General features: G+C 39.4%; 1 protein-coding gene across 3 annotated transcripts; it reads left to right on the plus strand.

Annotated features, from left to right (window-relative positions):
- Window positions 1-482: 482 nt before the first annotated feature.
- On the plus strand, window positions 483-18,087 carry CCNJ (cyclin J). Of its 3 annotated transcripts, none has more exons than XM_025397707.1 (6): window positions 483-800; window positions 1,433-1,542; window positions 7,318-7,528; window positions 13,878-14,177; window positions 14,265-14,424; window positions 15,050-18,087. In XM_025397707.1, the coding sequence occupies exons 2-6, from the start codon at window positions 1,474-1,476 to the stop codon at window positions 15,459-15,461; spliced, it is 1,152 nt and encodes a 383-aa protein (XP_025253492.1). In that variant the 5' UTR covers window positions 483-800; window positions 1,433-1,473; the 3' UTR covers window positions 15,462-18,087. The 3 variants fall into 3 exon arrangements, with proteins under 3 accessions (XP_025253492.1, XP_025253493.1, XP_025253494.1); XM_025397708.1 differs by having other exon boundaries at window positions 14,298-14,424; XM_025397709.1 differs by having other exon boundaries at window positions 14,301-14,424.
- Window positions 18,088-18,317: the final 230 nt, after the last annotated feature.

Raw genomic sequence — 18,317 nt, forward strand, 5'->3', positions numbered from 1 at the left:
TCAAAGCTCTTGGGAATCCCTACAGCAACGAAAATAAGGAGGGGGAAGAGATTAATTAGATTTCTAGAAGAAAGGCGGAGTTTGAGGTGGAACTTAAAAAGAGAGAATTTCATAGGAAAAAAAAAAAAAACGCTTCAGGGGCTGCAGAAACAGCTAAAGCACATTTAGAGGGCCTGATGATCCACGGAGCAGTCCCTGGGATGGAAGGGGCTGGTGCAACGTGAAGTAAGGCAAACCGAATCCATGCTGTGAAGACTTTTAAACGCCAAACGGAGGCGTCGGAACTTTGCTCCGCGGGCACCGAGGAGCCATCGAAGGTTCTCAGCAGGTGAGTGGCCTAACTAGATTGGTCACTGCAGTGATCCACGTTACAATTTCTCCGGCACTCTGCCGACCCCAGCCCGCGATCAGGCCAGCTTCGCAGTAGGTGGCGGCTGCGCGCCCCGGCAGCCGAAGCGCCAGGCCCCGCCGCGCCGTCCGCGATGCTCACCCAGCCCCGGCGGGAGCCGCCGCGGCGCCGCCTGGCTCTGCACCTGGACCCGGCCCGGCCGCCGATTGGACGGCTCGGGGCGACCCCGCTGTATCGCGAGACGAGATTGGCAGCGGCGGGGCCTCAAGTGCCCCCGCGCTGGCTTTGTACGCGGAGCCGCCTGCCGGTCCTTTAACAATGGGCGGCGCGAGCGTCCAGGCGCTGGGCCCGAGCTGAGGCCGGCGCTTAGCGGCCGACTGTCCGCAACATGAGCGGGGCCGGCGTCCCCCGCACGCCGGCGGGGCTGGGGCTGTAAGGGCCGCGGTTCCGGGTAAGGGAGCCAGCGTGGGGCCGGGCGGCTTGGCAGGCCTGGGGTAGGCGCGAGGCAGCGGACCCTCCCGGGGTGAGGCGCAGAGCCTGGCTGGCCCGGCCTTTTGTTCCCCTTTCTGAGTCCGCGCGGAACGTGCGTTTTTCGGGGGTCCCGGGAAGGAGCAGGCCCCCGACGTCTACGCGGAGACCCCCGGCCAGGCAGACGGTCACCCCCGGACTTTTCCATGGGAGCGTTTCCCCTCAGCGGGGCAATGACCGTGTCACCTCTCCCCGCTGCTCAGGACGGGCGGGAGGGCTCCAGCGCCGGACGCAGGGAGCCCCAGCCGGGCCTCCCCCAGCTCTTACCGAGCTCGCACCTGGCTCCGCGCTTTGGCACCTCAGGGCCCGAGTGGATCCCCTTTTGCCCGACACACAGTCGGGCAGGGAGTCTCAGAGTCCTTCGGCTCTTACTGAGGGGCAGACCCGGCCTCGCGTGTGGCGTTGGGGGAAACGACTCGGGTCGGGCTGTGTTGAGGAAGAGTCAGGTGAAGATGAGCAGCCACACCGGGTGGCCTGAGGTCACACCCCCCGGGGAGGGGGCGCAGAGGGTCGCGGGGGAGGCGGCAGTGACCGCGCCTGGGGTGTGTCTTACAGACTCGAGTTGCCGCGTCGGGTTGGGCGCGCCGCCGGGTCCCATGGAGCTGGAGGGGCAGTGGTGGCGAGGACAGCTGGCCGCCGACATTCACCAAGCGCTTCGCTACAAGGTAACTCCGAGGCCCGGCCTGCCTTCTCCTGTGTCTCGCGCCAGTTGTTCTGAATCTCGGCTCTCTAGAAGGTTTGGTCAGGTTCTTTACTGACTATCTTCTGGGCCAGAAAAGACGAGTTTGCTCATTTGCTCAAGGTTAATTAACTTCTTGGCTCCTTCTCTGGGATGTATCAGAAGAACCTGCAACTTGAATGGGGAGGGAGATTGTAGTTGGGCCAGGGAAGGTGGAAAGGGACGTTCTGATATCCAGGTGGATCATGAATTTTATCTTGTATTTTAAAAGATATATATACTGAATTTTTGTTGGGCAGAACAGCCCTCTTTGTTCGAGAGTTGCCGTTGCATGCAGCCAGTTTAAGTCGCTTTTGTACATAAATTCCTCAACCTTTCCGCTCCCTTACTGTAAGACTTGGGACAAGTTAAATTTCTGTTTCTTGATTTCCTCATCTGTAGAATGAGGAATAATACGAGTGTGCTTTATGATTCTGGCGATTGTGAAACTAAAGTTAGTACTGTACATGTGCTTAGAAACTGCTCATGGTAAATAGTAAGCACAAAGTGATAACTTCTTATCGCTTACCCCTCAGGATTTGGGCTGTTCAAAAGCCCTAAAGTGGAGGGAGTTGGCCGCCCCTTCCTGCTGATATCAAAGGCAGAAAGTAGACCTAATATACTTAATAGATATTGCGAAAAAAATACTTTTCCAACACAAAGCAGAGTCTGTATATTGTTACTATTAAGTAACGATTTTATTCTGCATGTGGCAAGGCACATTAGGCAGATTAATGAGACATTTCTGCCTCTTTGATAACCATAAGAGAGACCAGATCCAAAATGATCTCTAACTTAACTCAGTTTCACCTTGGATAAAGAAAGCCATTTGTTAAATGTAGAAAATTGAGAAAGAAGCAAAATAGCTGACTCTTTCAACAAAAAGGATTCTGAATCTTGGGGTTGAGATCCTGGAATGATAACGAACTTTTTATCTTGAGTTTCTGACCAGGTCAAGTAGATTGGAAAACCTAATTCTGACTTAAATTGTTACCCTTTTCTAGGCCTGAGATTTCTAAATGCTACTTCCTAATTCTGACATTCAGTTTCTAAGATTCACTAAAATACAGTTCAGCCCCCTAGGAGATGGTTTGTACCACATAAAAATTCTAACTAGTGGGATCTCTGGAGTCTTAGGAAAGAGTTACAGGTTCTTTACTTGGAAAATTGTCCAGATACGCTTTTGATCTTTTCTTCTTTGGCAGATGTCATCTTTCAACGTGCAATTTTTTCTTTTTTAAAAAAATTAATAGAGTTGTACATATTTTGAAAAGTGTTTTAAGTGTCAGCCTCTTTATCCCTCTGGTATGTGGTGAAATTAGTTGATATTAAGAGTACTTTTTTTTTGAGTTGGAGTTTCACCTGACCTCAGGTGATCCACCTGCCTGGGCCTCCTAAAGTGCTGGGATTACAGGCATAAGCCACTGCACCCAGCCAAGAATACATTTTTTAATTGGCATGACACTTAAAAGGTTTTTCTTGGTGATTTCTGTAGTTTTCAATCATTTTATGTGTGTATCATTTTAATTCATGAATGATTATCTGAATTAATTTTGTCAGTTGAGGTTGGACATGGGTTTTTTTTTTTTGGTTTGTTTTTGTTTGTTTTTTCTAGATTTAGATTTGTTGAAGGCTTTTGTGAATTAGTTTCTGGAGCATCCAAGGCATAAGACCCAACCCTACACTCAAGTTGCTTATGACCTATCAGAGGACAGGGTACCACAGGGTCTGAAGGAATGCCACTGAAAGTTTTCTTGGGCCACCTATGGCCTACTGCCCTGGGTTGTCTTTATGTTTAAGCATTATGCAAACCGTGGTTCTTACTGGCAACACTTTATAAATAATTTACATTAATCAGTAAAACTTAAACTTGTGGAACTGGAGAGACCACTGTTTGTAATACACTGAAGGAAACTTAAAATGGACTTTTCTCCTAGAAAAGACGTGGTAATTCCAGGCTATTAATTGGTGATTCAGTCGGATAGTCATCTGTTTTTCTTCAACATGTTGATTATTTATGACATACATGATATTATGCCAGGTGTTAGAGCCATAACAGCGAACAAGACATGATCCTTGCCTTCATAGTCTAATCTTATCTATAATTTAGAGCATCCACATTTAGGTCTTCCTTTGTGCAGCTGCCATTGAGATACTGCGGAAGGTGTTCTATGTTTAGACCCAAGGTTTGTGGAGAAAATATTTAGTGTGACTAGCACTGTGTTTACTAGGGAAGAGTGAAAATGACAATAAATGGAAATCATGCCAGCTATCCACTCCCTCAAAAAAAAAAACCCTACAAAGCAGCTGTCACCTTACACCCTTTTGTCTCCTTTCTTCTCATTATTTTGCTGTGTATAGTTAGTGTGATAGGCTGTTGGAGAAACTGTTTTTAGGAACCTTGACAAATGGGAACAATTCTAGCTTTGTGAGAAACATTAAGAAAGTGAAGTCCATCAGTGTTTTCCAGGGAGTCTTTAAGACCATGTTCAGGCCACTTTTTGGGAAAAACCTGATCTGGTGTTGCCTTTTTTCCCAACTCCCTAATCCCTGAGTTAAGTTAGATTTTCTTCCTAAGTGTTGCCATAATAACCTGTGATGACTATATCGTATGATAATCTATGTATTTGATTCACCTGCTAGAGATAGGCTTAAGACTGTTTTTCCAGCTTTTATGCCTGGGTTAGTATAGTGTCTGCAACGTGGGAGATGCTCAATAAATGTCACATGATAGCAGCAAAGGTAAAGTTGCCACTCACTTACACCATCATAAAGATCCGAAGAAACAGTTAAGGAGAAAAAAATCCTAGGAGCTGCATGAGAAATCGGCATCTTTATGTGAAAAAAAAAATTTTTTTTTGGCCAAGCATGGTGGCTCACACCTGTAATCTCAACACTTTGGGAGGCCAAAGCAGGTGGATCACTTGAGTCTGTGAGCTCGAGACCAGCCTGGGTAACATAGCGAGACCCTGTTTCTACTGAAAGTAACTGGGCATGACAGTGAGTGCTTGTAGTCCCAGCTACCCCAGAGGTTGAGGTGGTTGGATTGCTTGAGCCTGGGAGGTGGAGGGTGCAGTGAGCCAAGATAGTGCCACTGTACTCCAGCCGGCGCTACAGAAGGAGACCGTGTCTCAAAAAACAACCAGAATTGATGTATTCTTTGGCTATACTACTAAATTACATTGACTATTTATCCATTTATCTTAGATAATATTAATTTAGGTGAATATATAACTTCCCTTTTTCATTTATTGTAAAATGTATCATCATAAAACTTTTTTTCCCCAAACTTTTAAGTTCAGGGGTACGTGTGCAGGATGTGCAGGTTTGTTACATAGGTAAACGTTTGCCATGATGGTTTACTGCACAGATAATCCCATCACCTAGGTATTAATCCTAGCATATACTATTCTTCCTGATCCTCTTCCTCCTCCCACCCCAACCCTCCGACAGGCCCCAGTGTGTGGTGTTCCCCCCAACATGTGTCCATGGGTTCTCATCATTTAGCTCCCACTTATAAGTGAGAACATGCAGTATTTGGTTTCCTTTTCCTGCATTAGTTTGCTACGGATAATGGCCTCCAGCTCCATCCATATCTCTGCAAAGGATGTGATCTTGTTCCTTTTTATGTTGCACAGTATTCCATGGTCTATATGTACCACATTTTCTTTATCCAGTCTATCGTTGATGGGCATTTAGGTTGATTCCATGTCTTTGCTGTTGTGAATAGTGCTTCAGTGAACATACACGTGCATGTGTCTTTATAGTAGAATGATTTATATTCCTTTGGTTATATACCGAGTAATGGGTTTGCTAGGTAAAAGGGTATTTCTGCCTCTAGGTCTTTGAGGAATCACCACACTGTCTTCCACAATGGTTGAACTAATTTACACTCCCACCAACAGTAAAAGCGTTCCTTTTTCTCCACAACCTTGCCAGCACCTGTCATAACATAAAACTTACCATTCTAACCATTTTTAACTGTACAATTCAGTGACATTAGGTACATTTGTATTGTCACCACTATCTATCTTTAGAACTTTTTCATTTTCCCAAACTGAAACTCCATACCCATTGAACGATTACTCCCCAGTTTCCTACCCTCTAGCTTTTGATAACCACTGTTCTACTTTCTGTCCCTATAAATAGGACTATTCTAAGTAACTCATTAAGTGGAATCATACAATAAATGTTCTTTTGTGACTTTTTTCATTTAGCATACTGTCTCCAAGGTTCATCCATGTAGCATATTATCAGAATTTTCTAAGTCTGAATAATATTCCATGTATATACCACATTTTGTTTATCCATTCATCTGCTGGTGGGCATTTGCATTGTTTCCACCTTTTGGTTATTGTGAATAATCCTGTTTTGAATATGTGTGTACAAATCTCTCTTCAATCCCTGCTTTCAGTTCTTTTGAGTATGTACCTAAAAGTGGAATTGCTGGATCATGTGGTAACTCTGTTTAATTTATTGAGGGATTGCCATACTGTTACCTGTAACAACTACATCATTTTACATTCCCACCAGTAATGCACAAGGATTCCAATTTCTCCACATTAAAGCTAACACTTGTGATTTTCTGGTTTTGTTTTTTTGTTTGTTTTTGATAATAGCAATCCAACTAGGTGTGAAGTGCTGTTAGTGGTTTTGATTTGCATTTCTTAATAATGAGTGATGCTGAACAAACATCTTTTTCATGTTTCATGATATTTGTTGGGCATTTGTATGTATCTTCTTTGGAGAAATGTCTATTCAAGTCCTTTGCCCATTTTTATAATCAGGATTTTTTGTTGTCCAGTTGTATAAGTTATATAATCTAGATATTTACCCCTTATCAGATATGATTATAAATATTTTCATCCATTCTGCGGGTTGCCCTTTTACTCTGTTGATAGCATCTTTTGTTAAATAAAAGTTTTTAATTTTGTTAAAGTCCCCTTTCTCTTTTCTTTTTTTTTCTTTTTTTGCAGGGCATGGGGTGTTCTGCTTTTGGTGTCATATCCCTGTTACTTCTTCTATTGTGATACCTGTTGGGTTTAGTATCAGTACTATGCTGATCTTATGAATTTGGAAGCTTTTCATCTTTCTCTATGCTCTGGAAATATTTTAATAGTATATAATTTTTCCAATTTTTAAAAAACAAGTTGATATAGTCCTGAGATTGAACAGTGATTTTAGGTGTATGAGAGGATGATGGGAAAGGACAGATCATAAAACTGCTAAAAGGGAAACAAAATTAGAAGATACTAGTGTATAGGTACTGGTTTCTACACTAATGCAAGTATAATACTGCATACAGCATTTCCACTTATCTATTACCTTTTAACCAAAAGTTTTGAGCATCTTGGAGAGGTGTAGGGATGTGTGTGTGTTATGTGGTTGGTTTTTTGTCAGGGATGTTTTTCTGAAAACACTTGGTAGGGAAAATAGGATTCCCTTATTAAAAATCTTTGTAAGATGAATCCATTCGAGAAAGCAAGAAACAAGAACATCTATAATTGTTCACATCAGAGGTGGTTAAGAATAAGGAGAAAATTTTGGTTTTAAGTGTCATTCATTATCCTTCCACTTAACTTTTTCATTTTTGTATTCCAGTCAAGAAAAGTATGTTTTAGGCACTTGTAATACTAATATATTGGAAAAACAATGTTAAGTCATTGCATTGTGGGGTAAGTCTACAGATAGGTCAGACTAAATGTTGTTCCTTTTGACTTAGGAGCTGAAGTTGCCCTCCTATAAAGGCCAGTCCCCTCAATTAAGTCTCAGACGGTATTTTGCTGACTTGATTGCCATTGTGAGCAATCGCTTCACGCTCTGCCCTTCTGCCCGCCATCTTGCTGTCTATTTACTGGACCTGTTTATGGACCGCTATGACATCTCTATCCAGCAGCTGCATTTAGTTGCGCTTTCCTGCCTGCTTCTAGCAAGTAAGTATGAATCTGATTTACATGACTGGAAATTTCTGATGTTTATATAATAAAATAAATTTATGTAGAACTCAGTGAAATATCATCAAATCCCATTCATTCCAGTTCACTAGTATCAGTAAGCTTAAAAGTGCTTCTCAGTGCAATAATTCTTAACCAGACATTGAAAAATGGCTTTGGAACCTGTTAAAAACATGTGCCTAAGCCGTACATCCTCGGCCACTCCAGATCTACTAAGACAAAATCTACATAATGGGTACTGGGTATTTTTTAACTTTTTGAAAAAGTTCCAAAGGTGATTTTGCTTTACCTTCCAATTGAGAACCATTGTCTTAAAACAGTGGTTCTAAACCAGGAGCAGTTTTGTCCCACAGGGAACACTTGGCAATGTGTACAGACGTTTGGTTGTCACATCTGGTGATAGAGTGGGAGATGCTTTTTTAGCATCTAGTACATAGAGGCCTGGGATGCTGCTAAACATCCTGTAGTGTACAGGACAGTTCCCCATAACAAAATTCTCTGTCCCAAAACATCAATGGAGCTGAAGTTGAGAAACTGTCTTAAAAGTACCATACTCTTATATTAAAATACTTTCTACTGACTACATAATGAGTTGGCTTAATGAACTAAAAGTTAATGTGCAACTACTACAAATGTGAAAACTTTTGCTTATGCATTAGACCAACTATGTAGTAGGCTCCAAGATACAATCTGATACAACCATGTTTGTTACTCAGTACAGAAAATACTGGTGGACCTTTTGGCCTCTCTTTCTCTTTACATCTTCCTGTATCTCATTTCATTGCTTTTTGGTACTCTCACTGAAGATAGGGCACGTAAAGGAATTGAAATTGTGTTTCTTTCTTTTAATAATGTGGAAGATTGTATTTGATATGGAGGTTGAATCAGTAATATAGTTTCTATATTCATGTCATTACAGTAGAAATTTATAGTATGTAGATGTATTGATAACCTTCACTTTTAACTCCTACTTGAGGGATAAAGATTGTATTTGATATTGAAGTTAAATCAGTAATGTAGTTTCTGTATTATCCATGTCATTACAATAGAATCTTAAAGTAGTACGTAGATATACTGATAACCTTCACCTCTCCCACTTGAGGTTTTGGGGTCAAATATGGCTGGGATGAAATAAAGAACATTCCCCCTATATCCATGCCACTAAAGTTCTTGAGCACTTCTGTGCTTGGCTGCTTACAAACCTGAAACCAAATGTAGTCCTGTGTAATATCATTTCTGGTACTAATCTCTTCTCAGATTTTATTTTCCGACCTTTGTTCTTTCTTTGATCTGATGACCTCAACTACTTATTTTATCCCCTGGAATGTCCTTTTGTAAGTTATTTCAGATCCATTGTAGAACCAGGCTGAATGTAAATAAAACACAGCTGCAGCATGACTTCCCACTGCCTATATGTTAAGGTGGAAACTGCTTAATGTAGTGTTTAGAATCTTTCATCTGGACCCAGCCATCTTTCCAGTCTCATCCCCATGTATGTTGAGCAAAATTCTTAGAATACCATTTACTTCCTGAATATCTACATTTCCCCTTTAATCTATTGTTCTCTAAAATTCAGACACTTCACTCATCCCTCACCCTTCACCCCCCACCCAGGAGCCAGAGAAGTAATGCTTGTATATTTATAATTAACCTTTAATTTAGCCTCTAATTAAAGTTTCATGCTCATAAGTAACCATGTGTGTAATACCGTATGTGTTTAATCACTGGCTGTGAAGCCCTTTGGGGTTTAATAGTTTGTATAAGATTGGAAAAGCTCACACTTGACAGTTTAGATGTGAGTCCACAAATAAAATGGCTTTTTGTTATTGTACAGAATGTTTATTATAGAATCAGTTTATAGTAGAGTGTCATTGGAAATCAGACATGCAAGTTAGATTATTTTAAAAGCTTGGTATCATTAATGGAAAGTAACTGTGTGGCCATCACTGTCATTTTAACACTACCATGTCCCACCTGCTCTATGCCTGTAATTCTTAAAGTGTAGTGTGGGCCAAGTGGGAGGGTCATCTTTGTGTACCATCTTAGGTTGGTTAGAATTGAGTTTTCAATTGTTGTTATTTTTAAATTATATATTTCTATTAGTTTAAGGTCATGAACAATTTATTTTATTAAACTATTTGGATTAATATCAGTGGTAAGATGTAGTTATTTGTGACTTTCCAGTAATTAGGCATTAGGATCTGTATTTGCTAGGGTTCAAATATGAATTATCACTTATTACTGAAAGAACTGGATACCTCCCTCTTTTTTCTGCTGATGACTCCTGATTTCCCTTTCCTTGAGGAAAGAATTGCTTTTACATTCTTCCTTTTGCACGAGAGTAGGAATGTATGTGAGGTATTCTTAAGGAGTTCTGCTCCTCGCAAGTAGCAAGTTGTTCAAAAGAGTTTGAGCTATCAGTTCTATACCAGGCTCGGGAATTGAAGAGGTTGGCCCTTAGCAGGCAGCAGTCTCTTTACCGTTGCTCCCCAACCCTAGTCTATAACTTTACAGCAGAAGAGCTTAGGATTCTTATAAACTGATAACCTGTTTTCAATGTCTGATTCCTGTTTTAAATTTGTGGAGTTCATTGTAATGGGAAGCTGTAGGTGGTTTGGCCAAAGATGGAGCATACTTTGTACGTTCTAGAAGCAAATGCTTATGTCTATACTATTAGAAGAAAGAGCCTACAGATTATCTCTGATTGGAGAGCTATGTGTAGTGTTTTCGAGCAATGACTATAGTGATGGATTCCCTGGGTTGGAATCTCATCAGCAATATGAATTTCAACAACCCTTGAATCTCAGGTTATTTCTTTATAAGATGGAAATAAAGACACCTTACAAAGTTGTTCTGAGGATCAAGTGGGGGTAATATGTTTAAAAGCATGTAGGAAATGGAAACATTAAAAGATTAGCATGGTAATTATTAATTCCCCCATAAGTTGCTCTGTTACCTTTAGCCTGCCTCCTTTACCCTAAAGGTTTTGGCCTATTTCAAACTGGACCCTAATTTGTCCAGGGAAATTCTGCTATTCCAACTCTTTCACATGTATGCCCTGGCTTCCCTTGGCTTCTGTGACCAACATTACATTTATGGAGCATGTGGAAGTAATCTTGGAGATAAGATTTCTCATAATTTGCTCAAGATCTAACATAACTAAGAAATGATCTTGGAGTCAAGACGAAGTGAAAAGTGAGACAGAGGCTTATAGTAGTAACAATTTGTAACAAGTACTTGTTTCCCCTTGCCAACCAATACTGGGTTAGCAAAGCTTTTTACTGATCTGTGAAAATTTGTATCTCACAGCTGGTTTAATTTACATCTCAATTTTTAATGAGCTTAGAATTTTTTTTCTATGAATTATCTTTTTCTTTGCCCACTTTTATATTAGATTCATCTTATAAATTTGTGAGAATTCTTAGTATATGTTAGGGATGACTTTTTCTCCTCCTACTTAGTAATAAAACAATAGAATGTGGATTGGCAGAGCACTCGGTGACATCTGATCCGTGCCCTATTCAGTATATAAATCTCTACCACATACCTACTATTCACTGCTGGCTTTGAAAATGTGTTGGTTTCCATGGCTGATATGAACATATCCTATAAAGGAAAGACAACCCAGTGTTTTTGTTTCTATGGCCTCTAATTCTTTATTTTCTGGGAAGCAGATATGAATTTCCTGTGCCCTTATTTCCTGTTTGGGGCCTTTATCAATATACTCACATGGCTTCTGGTATTTCCTTTCAATTGAAGAAACTGATCTTTGTGATCTGTGTGTGGTAATGTGGATAAGTAAACTTAAAATGAACATATGCATAGAAGTCAGCACAACAAAAACTATAGATATGAATGCAGGTACTCATTGACATCATCACACTTTTTGAAATCTTTTAATATCCATGTATCTGAATATTTATTACTATACATAATGGAAAAGTTCCAAAAAATTTGAACCCTGAATTAAAACTTCAAGTATGGTTATTTATTCAGAATGCAGATTATTCTTAACTTAGCAAGATCAATATGCAAAGTCCTTCACACTTGTAGTAGCCAAATATTTTATAAATGCAAACATCTCATAGATACTTAATAATATAGAAACCTGTCAGTTCTGGTCTAGAAGTGCAAATTTGGGAATTCAGATATAAATTTTCCTTTTGGCTTCCATTTTTGGTTTGATTGAACTTATCTGACCTTAAATGGATTGGCCAACCTCACTACCTTGGTTTTTGAGCAGTGAAATTGGTCATATGCAATTTTTTTCCCAGTGTTGAAGATTTCAAAGAGATAATATGAAACATTCTTACTCCTTCAATTATGATGTATTAATTTCTTCAAAGGAACTTTAAGCATAATATAAATAAACTCATTAATTTCTACAGTATTCCTTTGAAGTATTCTGTCAGTATTGCTGTTGCTACACAAATGGCAGGGTGCTTGAAAGCTGTAATGATTCATCCAGAGACACTGAACCAAATTTCTAGGTCATTCTCCTTCTGAAAAAGTTCACTTTATACAAAGAACATTGGTTTCCTCTTCTTTTTTCAGGCAATATGCTGGATAACTGTGTCATACAGACCACTTTAGTGCTTTCAACTTTAAGTATTTGCTATTGGCAAAACTTGTTAAATTGATCTTTATGTGATTTTAATTAGGAAAGGCTATCTAGATTCTTAAGGTTTGAATTACTTAAGTTTGGGATCAACTTCTACCTGTAGCAATATTTAGAGTGGTTTAGATATAAGGAAGTTCACCTCTCTGCCATCACTCCTGCTTCTTTGGGCTTAGATTCTTCACAACACATGAGCTTAGAATCTCCTGGCATAGGAGAAAAATGCCTTTTATACCAGTTCTGCTCCCTAAGCAAAGATCAAGGCAGTCGGCAGCATTTTTCCCCCAGCTCCAAAGCAAACCAACATGAGCAAATCCGCACTGGCTCTAGCACCACTGCCTGTACACTGAGCATCTGGGCTGAGTGTAGCAACTTTAACGTGTAGTGCAAACCCGTCCCCTGTAGAAGAGAATCATCACAGAGGAACTCTTCTGGTTTCTCCTGGTTTGGCATTCTTTCTGGTTCTTCTCCCAAAAAACGGTTTTAAAGAATAAAATTATAAAATTTCCAAGGAAATGAAAATACATTGAAATATATCAAAATATTAAAATAATTTTTATATAGTAATATGTGTTGCTATAGAAACATTCAAATGATTTTGAACAAGTATGGGTGTAAAATCTATTGTGAGAAATCTATAATAATCATAGTATGATGGTTTTAAACCTTAAATCTAAAATAGAACACAATAGTAAGAGCTTTAGTTATAATTTCCTTTCTTTTGTGGACCACCATGGAACAAAGACCCAAAGAGGCTTGATGACAACTCTGGTTCTGTTGCTGCATCTGGAAAATCATAATAGTACTTAATAGTTTATAAATGTTCTCCAGCCATCAGTTCTAGAAATACTTTCTAAAATGAAGGCTTAATATATAGAGACAGTAAAATGCTTGTTTGGAAAGTAAAGTGTAAGATGGTACATAATCGATAGAAACATTCTGGGGCTGGAAAGAGAATCTTTATTCTTCAGCTGTGCATAGCTGAAACCTTATAGATAGGTATTTCCAGAAAAGAAATTAATCCTTTTGAATAATGTTCAGCCATATTGTCTTTACTATTCTGCTTTCAGTAAGGGAATTTAAAAGCAGATATAAACTATCTCCCCCATGCCCCTTTTTTCTTCAACAGACTACATTTTTGTTTTGAATTCAGAAGAAGTGGGGAATGGGGTTTTTTATGGAATGATAGTACTTGTGTTAAATGTTCACCCAATTTCTCCCTCCAGTCTCTCTCTCTCTGGAATTGAGATTATATGGATGCCAAGATGAAACAACTGGAGCTTAACTATGTTTTATTTCAAATAAAACTATGACATTAAATTGTTAAAGCTATCTTCTACTCTAAAATCAAATAATTCATTTTGCTAGCTACCACCCACTGCAAAAAAAAATTTCCTGAAAATACTCAGCTGATGAGATTGAGTTATTTTTTTCACTGGCACATGACTATTTCCATTCTATACTAGAACACAGAACAAAATGTTTATGTATTTCAAGCATTTTTTTTTTCCAGGGGATTGGGGAAAGGTTGGGGATGGTGGCACTGGGAAAGAAAACACAGGTTCTGGCACAATTGTATCTGTGTAAGGTAAACTACGTCTTTGGATCTAAATCCTGGCAATAAGACAGCAAATCCCATGTTACTGACTAGACCTGTAATGATCACTTGCCTAACATTTTCTCTCCCCTCCCATCCCCTTTTCTTATAAGGTAAATTTGAAGAAAAAGAAGATAGTGTGCCTAAGCTGGAGCAGCTCAACAGCCTGGGTTGTATGACTAATATGAATCTAGTATTAACAAAACAAAATTTGCTACATATGGAACTATTATTATTAGAAACCTTTCAGTGGAACCTCTGCCTTCCAACAGCTGCCCATTTCATTGAGTATTACCTCTCTGAAGCAGTACACGAAACAGATCTTCATGACGGCTGGCCAATGATTTGCTTGGAAAAGACTAAACTCTACATGGCCAAATATGCAGATTACTTCCTGGAAGTGTCTTTGCAAGGTGGGTTGTTGTGAATACCAGTAAGTGACTTGTGCACTTGTGACTCGTGTATTCTGTTCCTTAAGTTCATTTTTGGTGTCTCCACAGATTATGCCTTTCTAAATTATGCACCTTCTTTAGTAGCTGCTGCATGTGTGGCTTCTTCGAGGATTATACTTCGTCTTTCTCCAACGTGGCCTACAAGACTGCATCGTCTTACTGCCTACTCTTGGGATTTCTTAGTACAGTGTATTGAACGACTATTGATGTAAGCCTTTTTATTCTTGTGTTTGTACTTTCTCATTAACAGTTTTTTTCATGCATGAGGTGCCCTGAAAACAACTTCTGAAAGGCACAGAGTTTCTAGGTTATTTGATTTTAGCAGCAGTTACTTGCTGCCATGAGCAAGCCCATGTATGAGCAGAACTCTGGGGAAGGAGAGTCCCTTTTGGCCATTAACCAGTTAGAAGGTGTCATTGCTAGAATGATTCTGGGCACATGATAAGGAAAGGAGCTGCTTTTTTTGTGTCTGTAAGTCAGTAACTCTGAGATCAGTCCAGGCCAGCCTTGCCCCATTCCTAACATCTTTGAATTTTGGGGGCCACCAGGATGTTACCAAAGTGGCAGCCACACTTACGTGCTTATTGTGGACACAGCTCCCAAACTGGAAATAATCCTCAAAGCTACCAGGAAGGTTCACATCAAGGGAAATAGCTTTAGAAGGACACAAGCGGGGTCTCACTGTTGTTGGAATTATGGTGCAGTGACTGCTACCTGGGTAGTGGTGGCAAGTGGTGGAAGAAGCTGTTGGGGAGTTGGGGATGGGGCCTGACTTTCTTGCAAATTCTTCTCAAGTAATATTTTTAATAGTTTCCTTTCTCTCCATGTTTCAGCGCTCACGATAATGATGTGAAAGAAGCAAACAAACAGAGAGGGCAAGCAGGACCTCAGTCAGCGCAACTAAGTATGTTCCAGACAGCCTCCCAGCCCTCACGGCCAGTTCACTTTCAGCAACCTCAGTATCTCCATCAGACACATCAGACCTCACTGCAGTATCGCCATCCTACGTCAGAACAACCAAGCTGTCAGCAGATTGTATCGACCACACACACCTCATCTTACACACTACAGACATGTCCTGCTGGCTTCCAAACTAGTGTTCAGGGCCTTGGGCACATGCAGACTGGTGTTGGGATGTCACTGGCAATACCAGTAGAAGTTAAGCCCTGTCTGAGTGTTTCTTATAACCGGAGTTATCAGATAAATGAACATTACCCTTGTATTACTCCATGTTTTGAAAGGTGATTATGTGTGAAGCTGATAACTGACCCAGACTGCTTTGTGACATGAAGCTATGGGTAAGCGTTTTGTAAACTTCTGTTCAAAAGGAAAGGGATCTAAGTGACATCAGAACTCTTCAGGTGCCAGCACCAGGAAGACTGAATATCCCTTTTAATGCACCATGAATCCTGGGAGGACTAAGCAAATTAACAGTATGTCAAATTCTGTTACAACAAATCCTTGTATGACAAAAATGTTCAAGTCCTGGCTGATGGTCCAAATATTTCAAAAATACTCAATACAACAGAAAATTTGGACAGACTCCAATTTGCCATTTTGAGAATTGACCTGTGGTAGCATCTGGGCCTAATGTTGGCTTCTAAGTCAAAGACTAAATGTTTATCTTATCTATGGACTTGCCAAACAGTCTTTTATGAAGGAAAGTTACAGTATTAATTTTTGAAAAGGTTTTTTTATTCTGCAATTTTTTATTTTTGTTCTACACATGAATTTTTGACTAAGTTTAAACTTACGAATTGTTATGCTGTACCAATCTGTGCAGTGAAAAAATTTTTTTAGATGATTCTATATAACTTCCTCTCATAAATAGTATAGGTATCTGGATTAATATACTAAAATTAAGGGTAAAAAAGATCTTGTTTTTTAAATCATGGTCATAATTTTTCTTTTTTTCCCTAAGTGATCAACCTCAAATTTTTAGAATTAAAATAGATTTAACTCAGGGAATCTGTACTACTTGGAAACACTTAACTGTAATGCAACATGCCTTGGGAATGTTATAGTGTGAACTACCTTTATAACATAGGTTAAAATACTCTTGCTAGGGTGTGTTTTCAAATGAGAACGTAATATTATAGCTCAGAATGAAGTGGTAGTTCCTGTGATTCATAATACATATGTAGGTTTTGCATTTCTCAGTGCAATCTGTGATTTATACTCAGAATCAACATTCTTAAAAAGTTATTTCAAGGGATGGCATAACTCTAAGAGGTCAGTGCTAGAATAAAGTCCTGTAGGTTTATTTTGGAAGGGACTGTGGCCAGGGTAGTTCTCAGGTTGTGCTAGAGCAGCACTTTGTTATGTGGAAGACAGGTTTTTTAAGCAACCTTTGAATCCAGCTCTAGTCCGTCTAAGCAGGCAAAGGTAACTGATGACTAAATTTCAGTAGCTACTTTCATTAGATTGACCCTACAACTGCCCTGGGACATTTCACTGTACTGGTATTAACTGCAAACAGCAATAATTGTCATTACAGCAAGGGCAGTTTGGGGGTAAAGAATTTTGGAAGAATAACCTTAAAAAGTTAAAAAGTCATTGTAATAACTGATAAACTGTATACATTGTGCTCTTTTCTGTGGGAGAAGAAAGATTTGGTGGAGGGAAGCTTTCTGGTTTAAAAATTAGTAAGATGTGTCTTTTTGTGTTTTTTTTAAGATAGCACTTGAATAGAAGGGAATCTGCGTGGCAGATATGTGACTGCCACAATATGCATTGAAGACAAACTTACTATAAAGATGTTGTGGGTATGCAGCAGGAGTCTCAGTAATCAAGCCAATGGCCTTTGTCAGGAAGGGAAGGGGCTCAACACAGTGATGGACTGATCCAGATGGCTCCCGGGGATGAATGTGGGTGGGTAGCTTCTGCCAGCATGAATGCTTAGAGAAATATCCTTTCCTTAAAAAGAAAATAACTTTTATATTTAGAGTACATAGGGCATGATGTGGATGTATTAGTCTGGTAGATAAAATGAAAACCACTCAGGTAAGAACTCTCACTCATGGCAGTTTTTAAGCATGAAAATTGTTTTCTGAAAGTATCATCACTTTTCCTTTTTAAAGAAGGCTGCTAATTGGATTTTGGTAGTTCTTACCTCAAGAAAACTTGAATTGTTTGGGGGGAAAGTAGGCTCAAAAGAGAATATATCTTTCACATTCACATTCAGAACCCAGCAACCTGGAGTCCAATTTTCAGTATTTTAACTACCTCAATAATGCTATGAATGTAAGATATTGGGATAGAGATCCCAACTTGAAACAACAGCCAGTGCCTGTGGAAACTTAATGTCTTGTCAAATACTTTTATTGATTGGTTTATATGCCGTACTTGTTATAGAAGAATATGCCTTTTAAAAAAGCTTATTAATAACACTTTCCCAATTTATATTTTAAAAAGCTAAAGAACACTGGATTAATCTTTTGGGAGGGTAGAATAAAATAATTGATTACTATTGCTGCATACCCGGGGTGGGATGGGGTGGTTGGAGAACCAGAACTATTTTTAAAACATTAGGTTTCAATATAAATACAACTCACAACTGCTAGCTTTGGGGGGTGGGGGAGCATTGTGTGGGTTTTGTTTTGTTTAATTTATTGATTAGTCTTCAAAGTAGGCTTTTTTTTTTTGAGATTACTGGACCATCATTAAATGTGTACTGTGAAGAGATTAATATGTATGAAGGGCTTTACCAAAGTCCACTAAATAAACACTACTCAAGTACAGACTGCAAACCAAAATGTATCTGTGTTATGACATTAATTGCAAATAGCAAGTATGGTGCTAAAGTCTACACCAATGGAATTAGATGAGTGCTATGCACTTAATTTTAAAATAAAACTAGTTTTCAGTAAAATGGCTTTGGTATTTTTGTTTCAAATACAAACTTGTATGTTTGCAGCTCTAGTGAAGCATCTCATGTAATTCAGACTTGGAATCATGATTATATTTACTAAAAGCCATGAAGATGTAGAATATAGCCATTAGTGGCATAAAACATCTGTTCATTATGTATTCCATACTGAGCATTAAAGCTCACAAAAGTATATTGGACACCATTGTTGCCTTTTGAGCTTAAAATCAGTT

Source organism: Theropithecus gelada, chromosome 9 (genome assembly GCF_003255815.1).
Source record: "Theropithecus gelada isolate Dixy chromosome 9, Tgel_1.0, whole genome shotgun sequence".
Classification (NCBI taxonomy): domain Eukaryota; kingdom Metazoa; phylum Chordata; class Mammalia; order Primates; family Cercopithecidae; genus Theropithecus; species Theropithecus gelada.